General features: G+C 34.5%; 2 protein-coding genes and 1 long non-coding RNA gene across 3 annotated transcripts; 2 read left to right on the forward strand and 1 right to left on the reverse strand.

Annotated features, from left to right (window-relative positions):
- Positions 1 to 614: 614 nt before the first annotated feature.
- On the forward strand, positions 615 to 6,010 carry LOC110693863. The gene is made up of 4 exons (XM_021871035.1): positions 615 to 1,130; positions 2,684 to 2,945; positions 4,234 to 4,301; positions 5,346 to 6,010. The coding sequence occupies exons 1-4, from the start codon at positions 996 to 998 to the stop codon at positions 5,640 to 5,642; spliced, it is 762 nt and encodes a 253-aa protein (XP_021726727.1). The 5' UTR covers positions 615 to 995; the 3' UTR covers positions 5,643 to 6,010.
- Positions 6,011 to 6,415: 405 nt separating this feature from the next.
- On the reverse strand, positions 6,416 to 9,087 carry LOC110693864. Its single transcript, XM_021871036.1, has 2 exons — positions 8,915 to 9,087; positions 6,416 to 7,830 (listed from the first exon to the last, which is right to left on the reverse strand). Exon 2 carries the CDS (start codon positions 7,370 to 7,372, stop codon positions 6,758 to 6,760), a length of 615 nt encoding a protein of 204 aa, XP_021726728.1. The 5' UTR covers positions 7,373 to 7,830; positions 8,915 to 9,087; the 3' UTR covers positions 6,416 to 6,757.
- Positions 9,088 to 10,861: 1,774 nt separating this feature from the next.
- Positions 10,862 to 13,780, forward strand: LOC110693865. The gene is made up of 2 exons (XR_002505695.1): positions 10,862 to 11,154; positions 13,432 to 13,780. It is a non-coding gene; the product is annotated as an uncharacterized LOC110693865 (long non-coding RNA).
- The last annotated feature ends 653 nt before the right edge of the window (positions 13,781 to 14,433 follow it).

A 14,433-nucleotide genomic window follows, 5' to 3' on the forward strand; every position in this document is an offset into this window, starting at 1 on the left:
TTCATCAATGAATGCATGATTTTATCATGAATTGTAGAAAATAATGTTACATGTACTTTGTAGGAAATATGATTGAGCCACTTATAATGGCAAAGCTAATAATTATATCAATAATCAATAGTATGACGTTTATTTATATGGTTATATCCTTGTATAATTGGAGTTATGTATATAAAATATAATACAATTATTTACTCATTTGTTCCCATCACTTTTTCGTTAAAATTCGATTATCAATTATTTACCATACATGCATATAGCTTCAAAAGAGTTAAAGTTATACTTGTATGGTGGAGATCAACTTTTTGGTTCCTTTCTCAAACGTTATAATATATGTCGGAGATTTTCTAAATAAACTCATCAATTTTACAGATGACAAGTCCTATATTTTTTGTTTTAAAGTTTCTGTGTAATAGTTTGTGTTACAATATCAAATATGAGTTCACCAAAATTCATAACGCTTTATTTCTTACTCCGTTATACCATGTAAATAAGACTTGAAAATCATGTCAAATTATTGACATTAAAATCATTTACGAAATAACTTATTACATTAATGATGGCATTAACTACTTAAGAATTCCTAAAATCTTTAAAAAAGAAGGTCATTTATGTCTTTTAACCAAATTCAAAAACCCAGAAAGAAGAAGAAGGTACTCCAATTATCACTCTTTCCTTCCATTTTATTACAGTTTTCCGAAATCCACAAAATAGAAGAAAGAAGAAGATATTTGCCACATTCCCCAAACAAAATTTTCATTTTCCCCAAATTTGTCGACACTTTCACAAACGAAACAAAAATTGAAATTTACTCTTGAAGAGAGAGAAAGAGTAGAATTGATGTATTCTGGAGTAATTCATGTTTATTGATTCATCAATTTAGAGAGAGAAAGAACAAGGAGTTAATTCAAGCATAGAGAGAGAAAATTAGGGTTTTTTGAGGTTGAATTAGGGTTTATAATTTTGCAAATCAGCATTTGTTTGGTTAGAAAGAGATGAAGGATGTTGTACTTCACATTTACGATGTGACGAACAGCGGTTCAGATAAGACGAACAATACTATTATGCATATCAACAAGTTCTTCAAAGACGGAATTGGATTAGGCGGTATCTTTCACAGTGCTGTTCAGGTAAATTCAGTTTGATTATTTTTGGTAATTTTGTATTTTTGAGATTTTGAATTTTTTGTGCCAGATCTAGGGTTTTTGTTTCATAATTTTGCTAAATTTACCTATTATAGCTCTGCTTTACTGTTTTAATTACTTGATTTTGTGTGTTTACTTGATTTCTAGCAATTTTTAGCTGTACATTATTTGAGTGTGTATTTTTTTTTTTACATTAGTTGTAGTCGGAGTTTTCTGATTGGTATTGGTTGGTTGTTTGTGGTGGCATAGTTGTTGAGATGCTATCGAGTAGATTGCGTTGCGAATTTTCAGTCTCGGCTAATCGGCTATAGTGAACTTCTATAGTTCTATATAGTGGAGGTGGTTTAAAGGACTGTAGTCTTGAACTATTGATTCTGGTGTTGAAGAGTTTATTTACATAGCAAGAGGAACACTGTCAATGATGTGGTCATGAGGAGGTGGTTTAAAGGACTGTAGTCTTAATTGTGGTGTTGAAGTGTTTATTTACGTAGCAAGAGGAATAATGTCAACGATGTGGTCATGAGGAGGTGGTTTAAAGGACTGTAGTCTTGATTGTGTTATTGAGGAGTGCTGCAAGAGGAATAATGTCACAGGTGTAGTCATTGTTTCATGTCTTTGCATTAGATGGCTGTTGTAATTGTAGTTAGAGGGTCTGTGTTGAGGAATGAATGAGTTGCATTTCAATGTTCCTGATATGTGAATATGTTAAAAGAGCAAAGGGCGTATGGTTTTTAAGTTTTTTGCTGCTATGTTTACTTATTAGCAGCAGGATGCTTCTACGCTTCTTGTAATTATTTCGTGTGCCTTAGGCTTAGGCATCACAAAAGTTTCTGTCCCCGGCCAGCTTCAGCCAATTGAATATCCATCGCTATTGCGTTACTATGACAGTTTTTTTTTTTTTTTTTTTTTTTTTTTTTTTAACAAATATCAACATTTATGAGTGTTGATCGGATGGTTGGGAGCCTCCTTTATTTGTTACTCTTTAGTTTGTCTAGATAGTTTGCTGGATCTATAGTATTCTGTATTGATACGATGATATCTGGTGAGTGCTAAATTCTGACTGACTCTCTCTATTATACCCCAACTACTGGCGTCAAACTTTGAGCTGCCTATCTTTCTTTTCCCTTCTACTGGTTTTAACTAAAAATCATACATATACCATATACAAGGTACAAATTAGTGACTTCACGCCTTCACAGGGGTGTGAACTTCCTAAATTGTTATCAAGATGTTATGTTCTCATGTTAAGTTAATCATTGTGTGTTACTGTTCTTAATTATTAAATCAAGCACATTACATTGTGGGACAAGTATTTATTCTGACCCATTTTGTAATCTGTATTGATTCTACTGTCATTGCATTCCAATATTTTTGTAATTTCTGATTGTTTTTGTTTGTTGTATTAGATTAGTTTTTTTTGGTATATAGTTATGCCAAATACTTTATAGTACCAAATTTATGTGTTTTCTATTTTTGATCTATGACATGATTTTTGAGGATAGTAATGGTAATTGGTAAGCTCCATGGAATAATTACAGGTGTATAAAGAAGATGAATGGTCGTTTGGGTATTGTGAACAAGGAACTGGAGTCTTTAGCTGCCCTGCTACAAAAAACCCCATGTATACATACCGTGAAAAAATCGTTCTTGGACAAACCAATCTTTCTTCCTCCGAGGTTAATCAGATTTTGAGGGAACTCAGTAGAGAGTGGCCAGGGGAATCCTATGATTTGCTCGCACGAAATTGCAATCATTTCTGTGATGAGTTATGTGAAAGGTTTGGTGTTCCAAAACTTCCAGGTATAGTATCATTGCAGCCTTGCTTTTATAATAACTAATTGTAATTAATTTCATTGCCCTTGTGTTGATTGCATTTATTACTGTCACGAGTTGACTTTTACTTTCATAAGATTGTGCTCTTTTGGAATGTGATCGCCGAGCTGATCTGAGGCTCCAAATCTGTATTTGAGAGCTATCAATATTTTACCATTCTTTACTGTGGTGTATTATCTGGCATCATATTATGATATCATCAAGAGGTTTAGAAATCTGAATTCCCGATGTCAGTTTAACTTTTGCGTGTTCTTAGGTTTACATTTAATAGCAATCTGTATCTAAGCTGATTGGCACAATGATCTGTTCACTAAGCAAATCCCTCATTCTTTACTCACTTTTTCTCAAACCCTTTCAACTGATTATCTTGTTATGTCCATTCCTCTTTATCGTACGGTTCCTTATGACGATGCATGTTAGCCGACCCCAAATCATTTTGGGACTAAGGCTTTGTTGTTGTTGGTGGTGGTGGTGATTTGGGGGATTGATTTGTTCACAATATTCCACTTTTCCTCTATCCCTTGTTAACGTTCTTTATAATTCTTCATTCCTTCATTTCCTATATTTTTTTTTGGCCTGAAAAACCCTGCTTTTGGCCATTAGTTGGCCCAATGTGTTTTTCTATGCTTACCTAGCTTCCTGCTGCAGCTAGTGTGTGTCTCATGGATTCTCAGCTTTTGTGGTGTTTACATTTTCCTGTTTACTAGATAAAGTTTCTACCGGTGGGTGGACCAGGTGGTGGTATTAAACTTTAATATTCCACAGTGAATTTAGGGAATTGTACTTTATCTTATAATTATCGGCCCTTAACTTTCATTTGAATCATTCAATCAGACAATCATGTTTTAGTTTATAATATTATAGTGTACGATGAACCACGTACTCTGTTTTTCTCATTCCCTATGAACTTATGCATGTATATAAGAAGGGATTTAATTGGTAATCACTGAGATCCTGGCTTATCTATTGCATATCTGAATATAGCTCTTTCATTCTTGGTTATTTTGATTGCTACTGTTTGTACCATATTATCATTGCTTTGACAAAATTCTGAATCACAGTGGATGGAAAATGGTTTTACCACCTCCCCCCTCCCCCTCCCTGGGGCTCTCTTTTAGCTGCGAGGTTTTCTTTTGTAGTATCATTATGCAACTCAGGGTCTCATACAAGTTACTGCTAGGCTATTTTGAGAGAAGATATCTGCGGTCCTAGCAAAGTTTTCTATGAATTAAAAGATAGCCCCTGATACTTGCAGGTTGGGTTAACCGATTTGCACATGCCGGTGATGCTGCAGTTGAAATAGCGGGAAACACTGCATATCGTGTAAGTTTACTGCTTTACTGTCTTAGAAAGTTAAAATTGTCTTTTTTTTTTTCATTTTCAGTGGTGTTAGTAGCATATCAACTTTCTTATTGTCTCTTAAAAAGCCTAGTGAAATGTTCATTACTTTTCGAAGGACTAAGATTCGATGATATTGTATAGTACCAAATAGGAGAAATTGCTGGGGTAGTAAAGGAGTAGATTGTTGTGGTAGTGAGCCATGACTTATCATAGAGGGGAATCTACTTTTATCAAGTTTTTGGGTCATGTATATCTGCATTGCTGGAATGATGGTAGTGATTATAGGTCACTTGTTTTATGAAATTAGAGATACCTGTGCAAAGTATTGTTGTTTTTAGAGAGTGATTTAGATTAAATGGGATGAATGCTTCAGGAGATGTGCTAGTGATTGGATTAGTCAGTGTATAAAAAAAGCACACCTAGGTCCTGAGGTGCTAGGCGAATGGGGTACATTACTTTATTGAGCTAGGCGAAGCTCACCTGAGGGCCACAAATCTAATTTTTACTCTTAAAATTCCTTGTACTAGAACATACCTGTGCTAATATGAATAGTGGAAGTTATTGAATGTTAGGACGAGATAGGAAATGGAGTTTAAAATTGAAGTATGAAAGATCTTGTGGTTTAAAGTTGAAATATTGGCTCCTAAATTATTATAGTATAAGATTTATCAAGTGTGTTTCACTTCAGTGAGGCGTGTGCCTAGGTGCAGCAGGCCACTCATTGCCTTAGTGCACCTTGGGATATATAATACATTGGGTTGAAGTTGACTTTGCTTAGTTGCTCCCCCCACCCCCCACGCCCCTCCCTCTTCTATGGACGATTATCTAGCTTTTCTGCATGCTATATAACATGTATAGTAAGTAATCACCAACTGTGACCTTTAGACTTCATTCTGTAAAAATTATGCCCTGGTTTAATACTATGCCATTCTTTGAAATTCTATAGCATCTCAACAGCCCATCCTCCCTCCCTGAGTCTTTTGTTTGTTTTTAAGGTCTTACGACCAATTTCTTATGTCACTGCAGTTCAAACAAGCTAAAACAGAAATTGTCACGGCCAGCAAGGTTGCATATCGTTTCCTTGCAGGCATCGCCTCTAACTCACAAGTATCCCCGGACAGCCCAAATTCCAACAGGAATTCACCTCGATTTCAAGTTTCTTGGTTCAAGAATATGATTCCTGCTGGTGACAAACCCTCTACGAGCTCTGTAATTGATGGGCCAAATCAGGATGTAATTGGGCAACAGCAGCAACAACAGGAAGAAGATGATGAAGCAGCAGCAGCAGCACCCCTCAGACAGAATTCACGTCGTGGTAGCTGATGGGAAGAGTACATGGATTTTAACTGATAGAAGAAGCTATGCTATTCTCCAAGAGTGTGTCGTGTAACTGTGTATCCTTGTAAAATTTACTGCTCTCTCTTTAAACTTGCACTTATGACCGACTCAAGTTGTATGAATTACATTGTGAAAATTTGTTGGATTCCTTCAATTTCCTGCAACAAAATTGTTAGGCCAGTTTTACCATCCTACTTCCCCCCTCTATGTGGGATGGAATTGTATTTACATTAGTAATGATCTCAGGCTTCCAGCAAGTAAGCAATTTATTTTCTTTGCATTGAATTCATTTTGTGAGAATGAGAACTTTGAAGATCATGGTATAGTATTCCAGAACCGAAACATTTTATTTTCTGTGTTCCTTTGTTATAAATTGTGGTTTCAATATTAGCCAAAGAAAAAAATGAAAATAATTCGTCCTTAGACATGTACAGTTTAGTAAGATTGCCGCAAAATTATCCATATTGATCAGCTGGTCCCATCAACACGGGTATGCAGCTAACCTATAGGTCGTTTTGGAAGCAATTTAAACTTGAAGTCTATATAATAGCAACTGCAAACTGTTAAGTAAACTAGGCTGAACAAATCAATACTACATGTCTACAATTTCTCAGTGAGCAAGGCAGAAATGAATCATCTGTCATTCAGGTAAAGATCAATGAAAAACAGACACTAGAAGTCCACCAACGTCTATCTCAGCAACCGCCTTTTTCTTAAGAATTGACAAGCACGAAAACATTAGCAATCAAAGCACAAGATGAAAAACATAACCAGAGTATAGCATCTCATAGCCCAGATACACAGTGACACAGAATGATGATAATAATACTAGTTCAAATCACAATAATAAAGACATTACTGGTCATTCAGAATATCCCAGTCTTGACAAAGCTCAAACTCAATTCATCCTATACAAAACACTAAGAACCAGTAAGTCATACTAAAGAAAAATCCAGACACAAGATGACAAAAACAATGTCGACAACATTACAGGAGACTGAAAAAAAGGGGCACATCAGAGAAGCAGTATATACATTGGATGTTTATTCAGTGATATTCTGCCTTTAACATATGAATCATAACCCTTATTTTTAGCAATCTCAATATCGGTTGAAGAAAACTCTGTCCACGTGTGCATCTTCTCCAATCTGGAGAGATGAAACAGCCTGTGCTGCAATAAGGCCTGCAGAGATATCGTCATTGCTCCATGGTCCATCATCCAAATATGGCATGTGGAAGTTTTTCTCAAGTGGATATGATGAAAAGGGCTGATTGATATCTCCAAAGTGATTGCACTCGCACTCTTGTCCATAAGATCCCGGAAACCAGCCAAAACTCTCAAAGGAGCACTTATTTAGGCTCTGATGCGACAGAGCAGATTTGTCCATAAAAAGCCCAATATTCGCAGTATGGTGCCAACCACCAAAGTCTTCCTCTTTCTTCAAAACAATTGTAGGCGTGTCATTGGAGTCTTCTCCAAGTAAAACATGGAGAGCAACTGCTTCAGCAATTGCAGCACCCTCTTTATCGAGTCTCTGTTGCTCTTCATTTTTCAGCTGTTTCTTCTTCTCAAGTTCAGATCGAATTGCTGCAGAAGTCGCCAAGGCTTTCTCCAATCTCCTCCTTTTTTTCTCTGCCTGCTTCATGCGATCCAACTCATCCTTCACCTGCTTCTTTTTTGCCTTTTTCACATGGGGGGTTTTCGCTGACTCCATCTCCGACCTTTTTAACTCCAATTAATCTCAACTATAGTATGTTAGTAAGATTATCTTTCCTGAAATAATAACTATTTTACGAAGTATACATTTACCCTCTAACAATCTCTCTTTTTATTTAAACATTTTGAGAGACCTGTTTTATCTACCTTTTTTTCTCCTCTTTGCTATTATATTATTTTCCTTATATGTTTCCTATCAGCTGTGGAACTATACTGAATTCTGAGGCAAGGTCTACTACACCCACTCAGGACTGTAATTATACCTTATCTTACGAACAAAACAACCCCAAACTGAGACAACAGGGGAAAGAAGAAGACCAAACTGGTAAGTTCTGAATGATTCATTCCTTCGCATCATTGTCCTCAGTTCACCCATCTGTGTGTGCCAGGGATTTATACAATTTGAATTCACATATGACAGCAGTCAGTTCCAGAAGAAGTTACATGACCACCAAGCTGTAGTTATAAACACAAAAACTAAGTCAGGAATCAGGATCATGAGCAGCATGGACTTATCACACATATTGCATATACACAAGAACACGCAAAAACTCTTCAATATTGACCATTAACAATTTTTCCACCAAAGTCGAGTTGGAAGAGGTCATCAAGTGTCTTACAAACTCGTCCAAAACTCATTAGTCCATACAAAAGCACGCGCAAATACTCTTAATAATTGACATTAACACATGAAATCAGTATGAATCCCCCCCTACCCTCCCACCCCACCCCACACCCCCCCCCCCCCAAAACAACCAAAGAAAAAAAGTCCAAGCTGTATTATTTACTCTATAACCAATCCCAATAGCATAATTCCTTGATTCCTTCCAACCATTTATCCATCAAAGCCAAGTTGGAAGGTCATCAAGTGTCTGACAAACTTGTCCAAAACTCGATCAAGCACTAGTCTAATACTCTAATGTATCATGATCGTATCCAAGCAAACTAAACCTTAAGACCCAATCGCATTACACATCCGAAAGTTCATCAACCCAATTCAAAGTTAAATCCCCAGCTAAACAAATTGGACCACTAAATTGAAGCAATTAAGTACTATAGTTCCAATACTGAAGATTTATAATTCATAAAAAACATTCATAATAAAGTAATAAGCACTCTGTCTAATATATATATCAAATTCAATGGAAATTTAGCTTGGATCAAACAAAATAAGAGAAATAAACATTTCTAATTACAGATAACAATCCCAAGATTAGTAACGAGTCAAACTTAACAAACATATACCTAGAAAAGCTAAAATTATAGGTATAAAATTGATTCCAACAAAATAATCCCAAAATTATCATTAAAAAAGGGGGAAAAAGATCTACGACCCAAAATTTTTTACATAAAACCCTCAAATCCGACGAAATCACAACACAAAAATCGAGATCCAACACACCCAAATGAAATTATGCACAATCACAGTGTGCTGGATCAATAATTTCATGAAATATCAAGAAATCAAACAAACCGACAATCAAAATCGAAAAATTATTTTAAAAATTCCAAATTTTAATACAATTTAATTAATCAATACCTGGTTAAATCCAAGATTAAGCCCAAATGATACGAATCCTAGTCCTATGCATACGATTAAGAGGAAGAGAGTTTCAAGAGATCGAAAAAAACAAGAAAGAAAAGAGAGAGAGAGAAAACGATGGGAAAGAAAAAAGGAAGAAAAGAGGAAAAAAGAGAGAAGGGAATTATGAACTGATTATCACAAAGATATTGAGGTGAGAGAAAATTACAAGGGTAATTTAGTCATTTCGATGGTTTTGGTTGGACAGGTTTCAAATTTTTATTGAGTATGATAGACATTAAATCTAGATAATTCTGACACGTGGGTTTTACTAGTGTGCCAACCAGTGTAGATTTGAAGGCAAGTTTGTGGGTCCTATTTTTTGATGTGTGGGTCAGAATTTGAGGAGATCTTGACCGTTGATTGGGAATGGCATGATGATCATCGGATTGGAAATTGACGGTCCAGATTTTAAGAGCTATGTAGTGTTGCGTAGAGTTGACTTCTAAGCATTTTCTGTGGGTGGTATAAAAAATCTAGTTGGATAGAGGACAAATTATAATGAAATTTGTTACTTGCATTATCTTAAAATTATCAAATTACAAATTAATTGAAAAGGTTAAGAGCAATACAAGTTGGGTATAAAAGTAGTTGTTGAAGTCTTAAAAGCGTAGATGATGAGTCAGTCTATTGCTATATTTAGTTTAAACATGGTTAGTTTTTTATTTATTTTTTCTGATTTATTGTGTTGCGAATTTTGATATACTAGCACATTTAAAATCAATCTATGGTTTTTATGTGTACAAGTATTGTTGATGGAACATGATTGCGATGATTATGATACTTAATTAAGATAATTTTTTTGTAAACATTATGATAGATAATCATTAAGGATACTAGATATCATATGGGATGTGAATGCTAATGTGGAATATAATTGTGGATGTTGATTTGTTACCTATGTCAATTCAACGATTGTTGCTATGGAAAAGAAAAAAAAAAGGCCAAAATTTCAAAGTTAATTTATATATTTAGTCTTTTAAGTCACTTGTAAGGAAATATAATTTAATAATTGTATAGGAAGTTTTTAACTGATTATAATTGATAAAAGAAAAAAAAAAAATTTGAGCTTAAGGTTGTTGGAAGAAGGAAACTAGCGACTTGGGTTGTTGAAAGGATGCCAACAATCTTGAATGAGAAGTTAAGTCACGGAGGACAATTTGGTTGATTATTTTTTTCCTTAGTTTATTTTTTTTGTCCATTTGATTTATTGCACTTCTAAAGCACATTAATGTTTTTAATTATATGTGTTGTAACTATACACATATTTAACAAGGTTTTAAATAACACGAATTTAACGAGGGTTTTATGTTCGTAAGTTTACATAACAAACATCCATAATAAAAAGTTAAGGTAGGTTTCACCTAAACATCCATAATAAAAAGTAAAGGGGTATTCCACGTAATGACACTCTTAAAGTTGTGCTCCCTCTTTATAAAAGTTACACAATGTAACAATCCGATACAATTAGTAACTACACGGTGACGTTGCTGTTATATATGGAGTAGCCGCTAACACCAGATAGATGAAGTTCAATCAAGGGAGAGTTTACAAAATACTTCCTCTGTCTCAATAATATTGCAACAAGGATGAAATTACACATCTCAAAACACATTTTATATGTTAAATATTTATAATATAAAAGAGTAAAAATTATAAAAAGTTGATATTGTATAAGCATTTTACGAGACAAATCTAACAAGATCACACATAAATATATATTTTAATTAATGTATAAATCATAATATGTAATCAAACAAGCATGATAAATAGTACAAAAGTCTAGTTGTTATAATATTTATGAAACGGAAGAAGTAACAAATAAGTAATGAGGCCCGTGGATAAAGCATTAAAGCCCAACACTAAACAAAGTCACTATACATGAAGTTCAACCTCAATCAAAACCCAAAACCCAAAACCCAAACCGATTGAATTATAGCCGCAATTCAAGTCAGCAAAACCCTAAATATTCTTCTATCATCCCCTACAAAACCCTAACCCCTCTTTTCAATTTCATCACCCCTCTAATTCTCTATCCTCTCAGCATTCCGCTCTTCTATCAAATCCCCGCTTAAATCCCCTGAATTAGGTTTCTGGTATTCATATCGACGGAAAGTTCAACAACAAATGCAAATTCGTCGGAATTTTTAGCGTCGGAAAGTTTTTCAATTGCAATATCTTCCTTTTGGTTGATAATGGTGCGTAATCTTTCAAATACCCTTCCTTTTTCTATTTAAAAAAATGTGAAAGACCCTCTTTTTTTTGTTCATTGAAATTTGTTTTTGCTAAATTTTAATTAGGGCTAAATGATGATAATTTAAAATTGAATCTTAGCGGATTTCAGTGAGATTATTAATCTATGATCTGATTGTTACACACACTGATGCCCTTTTCTATTAAATTAAATGTTTTAATTCTTATATTAACCCTAAAAATGCAGTCTTTGATTCGCAAAATGCTTTTTATTTTTTTTTATTTTGATTCGTATTTAAGCCCTAAAAATTCAATATTTGATGCGATGATGAGATAAAAACACTGGAAGTGTTAATAGGCAGTGGACAAGATCCAATTTATTGGGTTTTGCCGTGAGCTTTAAAATAAACGACTTCTCCTTCCACTGAGCTCATATATTCTATATTTATTAGTATTTGCTTTGAATTATTTTGAATTTTGAAATTAGCCAGTTTGATGTTTTGTTGCGCCCATTACCAATTCTGGGGGATAAATTCAGTTCCTCTTGGCATAATGGCTCGGGCGACAAATCAATGTCATACAATGTGGTATATCCTGATCATTGAATTTTTAATTTGTGGCACTTGATCCTGGAAACGCCACATATATTTCAATTTATCCTGTTTGTTTTTTTTTTTTGGGTGTCGTGTTTTGGTGATGACAATATTCATTGTGTTATCGAATGTTTAGTTGAATCTTGTAGTGAAGTGCCGTGATGAAGCTTAAGTGTGGACTAGAGTTTCTGATCATTTGATTGAAGACAAACCCTTGGCTGTCTGAGCACACATTACCGTAGTTACAGTTTTTGTTCGAGACAATAGGAATAACATTATTAGAGATAGAATAATTGTTTTATTTATTTCAAATTTAATGGGTTACAGTGATGAAGCTAAGTGTGGACTAGAGTTTCTGACCTATTGGTTGAAGACAAACCCTTGGCTGTCTGAGTACTCGTTACATAATCTAAACTAGTGTATTTTTGATGTGTTTGTGATTGTTTTCCGGTTGAAGTGTAGTGTTTGTATTTGGGTTATACGGTGATGAAGCTAAGTGTGGACTAGAGTTTCTGACCTTCGGGTTGAAGACAAAACCCTTGGCTGTCTGAGTAAATCCATCAGATATCAATGTTCGTGAATACGAGTATGTTTTTTTTAGTGTGAAATGTTTGTGTTTTTGTATTATGTTTATTGAGTGATTTGAGTTGATGATGATACTTTATATTATCTTAGCGGATTTCAGTGAGATCTATGATCTATGATCTGATTGTTACACACACTGAAGCTCTTATTTCTCACTGTTATTGTTGTGTTTTCTTACAATTTTTGTTTATCAATGTCTATGTATGTTGCTGTGACGATATTGGAACACGGGAGTGTTCTTTGGGCAGTGGACAGGATCTATTGGTCTTGCCGTGAGCCTTTCTATTAACGACTTCTCCTTCCACCGAGCATTTAACACGAATTTATAATTTATCAATCACATTTATGTTATTGTTAGTTTGCGTCCAAATACCAATTCCGTAGGATAAATTTTGTTCCTTATGGTGTAATGGCTCGGATGCTATATAAATTAATGTGGTTTATCCTGATCAGTGGCTTGTTTACTTGTAGTGTCATATGATCCTGGAAAGGCTTCATACATTTCTTATTTTTTGTTTGTCAATTCTTATGTTCTGTTTGTGCTGCTATGATGAATCTAAGTTTGGATAGAATTTGTCTGACCTTTTGGCTGAAGACAACACATACTTGGCTGTGGTTCTGAGCAAGCACATATAGTGATTTTTCAGTTGTTTTGAAACTTTATGGTAGCAAAATTTAAAAGTGGCTTTATTGCTTGGTGTTGAATACTCCAGAAAATGCATTTTTCTGTTTTAATTGATTAAACTAGTATGATATGCTGATAAATATTGAGGCAGAGGGGTGATGAATCTCTATAATATTGCAAACGCAGCATCCCAATATATTGGGTTGCAATGAGCGTGGCTAAACCACACGAGATTTCTGACTTCTCTTTATGTAATCAAAATCAAATCTCTTTAATGGTTTGTTTTTGTTTTGCAGGGTGTTTTTATGTTCCAAATCTTATTGTATGTATTTGAATATTTGTATTGGCTGTGTTAGTTGATGAGTTTGATCTCTGTGATGTGTGATATTTCTTCTGTTTCACAATTATCTTTCACTTTGACTGTACGCGATTGCTTGCACAATACATTGATCATAAATATCTTTTCCAAATGAATTCAGAGATGTACAGGGATTGCTTGTTTTCTGTTATGCTAGTTGGAAGCATATTTGTGCATAGGCTGTGAATGTGTATTGGTTGAGAATTGCCTGAAGAAAATGACAGATGCTGCTGAAGCTTGAAAGCGGATTTCTTTTTAATGCGGATGAGGCTCTGGTTGCTATTGAAGGATGTTCTTCATTTGTAGTTTACCATGTAATTTTATAGATTAGACTTTTGTTTGTGTTAATTTTGTAGTGTAAAATACTGTTGAGCATTTTGAAGAATTGTTACAAGCTTCAATTTCTACTACATATTAATGTAAAAACTTTGTACTCCGTATTATTCAATACAATCTCCTAATTTTTTCAATTAGCTTTTGTTGTTGGCCGTGTTTCATTAAATCAGAATGGCAACACTTTAGTCTGCAATCTGCATTGCAAGATTTGACACAGGCTTGGGGTGAAATTGGTTTGCTAATTTGGGAGGATAGTCATGCAAAGATGTACAAATTAGAGTTGTTACGGTTAGTAAATAAGAGGATTCTATATTCTTTTGGCAAACCAGACAATTTTCTATGAAGTTAAAATCTATTGACATTGCAAATTCAAGAGAAGTGCAACTTCCCTCTTGCAACCAAACATAAACGTTGATTGATACGACTATCAAATAATCTATATTGAAGTAGTGTCGCTTGATGTCAAACCATCAAAGACTTGAGATGCTACGAGCTCTGCTCCACCTCAGTGCATAGTTGCATACAACAGAGGACCAAGATTAATGGAATAAACACACGAGTTCACAATAACCTTGAGCTGATTATGGGTTAAAAAAAATGTATAGAATGCCCAATTTGCTAATATTGGGTTGGACCAAAAGACTAAGACAATTTGAAAAGTGTACTCAAGTTGGGTACGGCAATTGACCACACTTGACCAATTGTATTTTTATTTACTTTTCTTATGGAGTACTAAAAAAACAATAAAATATATTTATATGTAGATCGGTGTAATTTTTTTTAACTT

Source organism: Chenopodium quinoa, unplaced genomic scaffold (genome assembly GCF_001683475.1).
Source record: "Chenopodium quinoa cultivar QQ74 unplaced genomic scaffold, ASM168347v1, whole genome shotgun sequence".
Classification (NCBI taxonomy): Eukaryota; Viridiplantae; Streptophyta; class Magnoliopsida; order Caryophyllales; family Amaranthaceae; genus Chenopodium; species Chenopodium quinoa.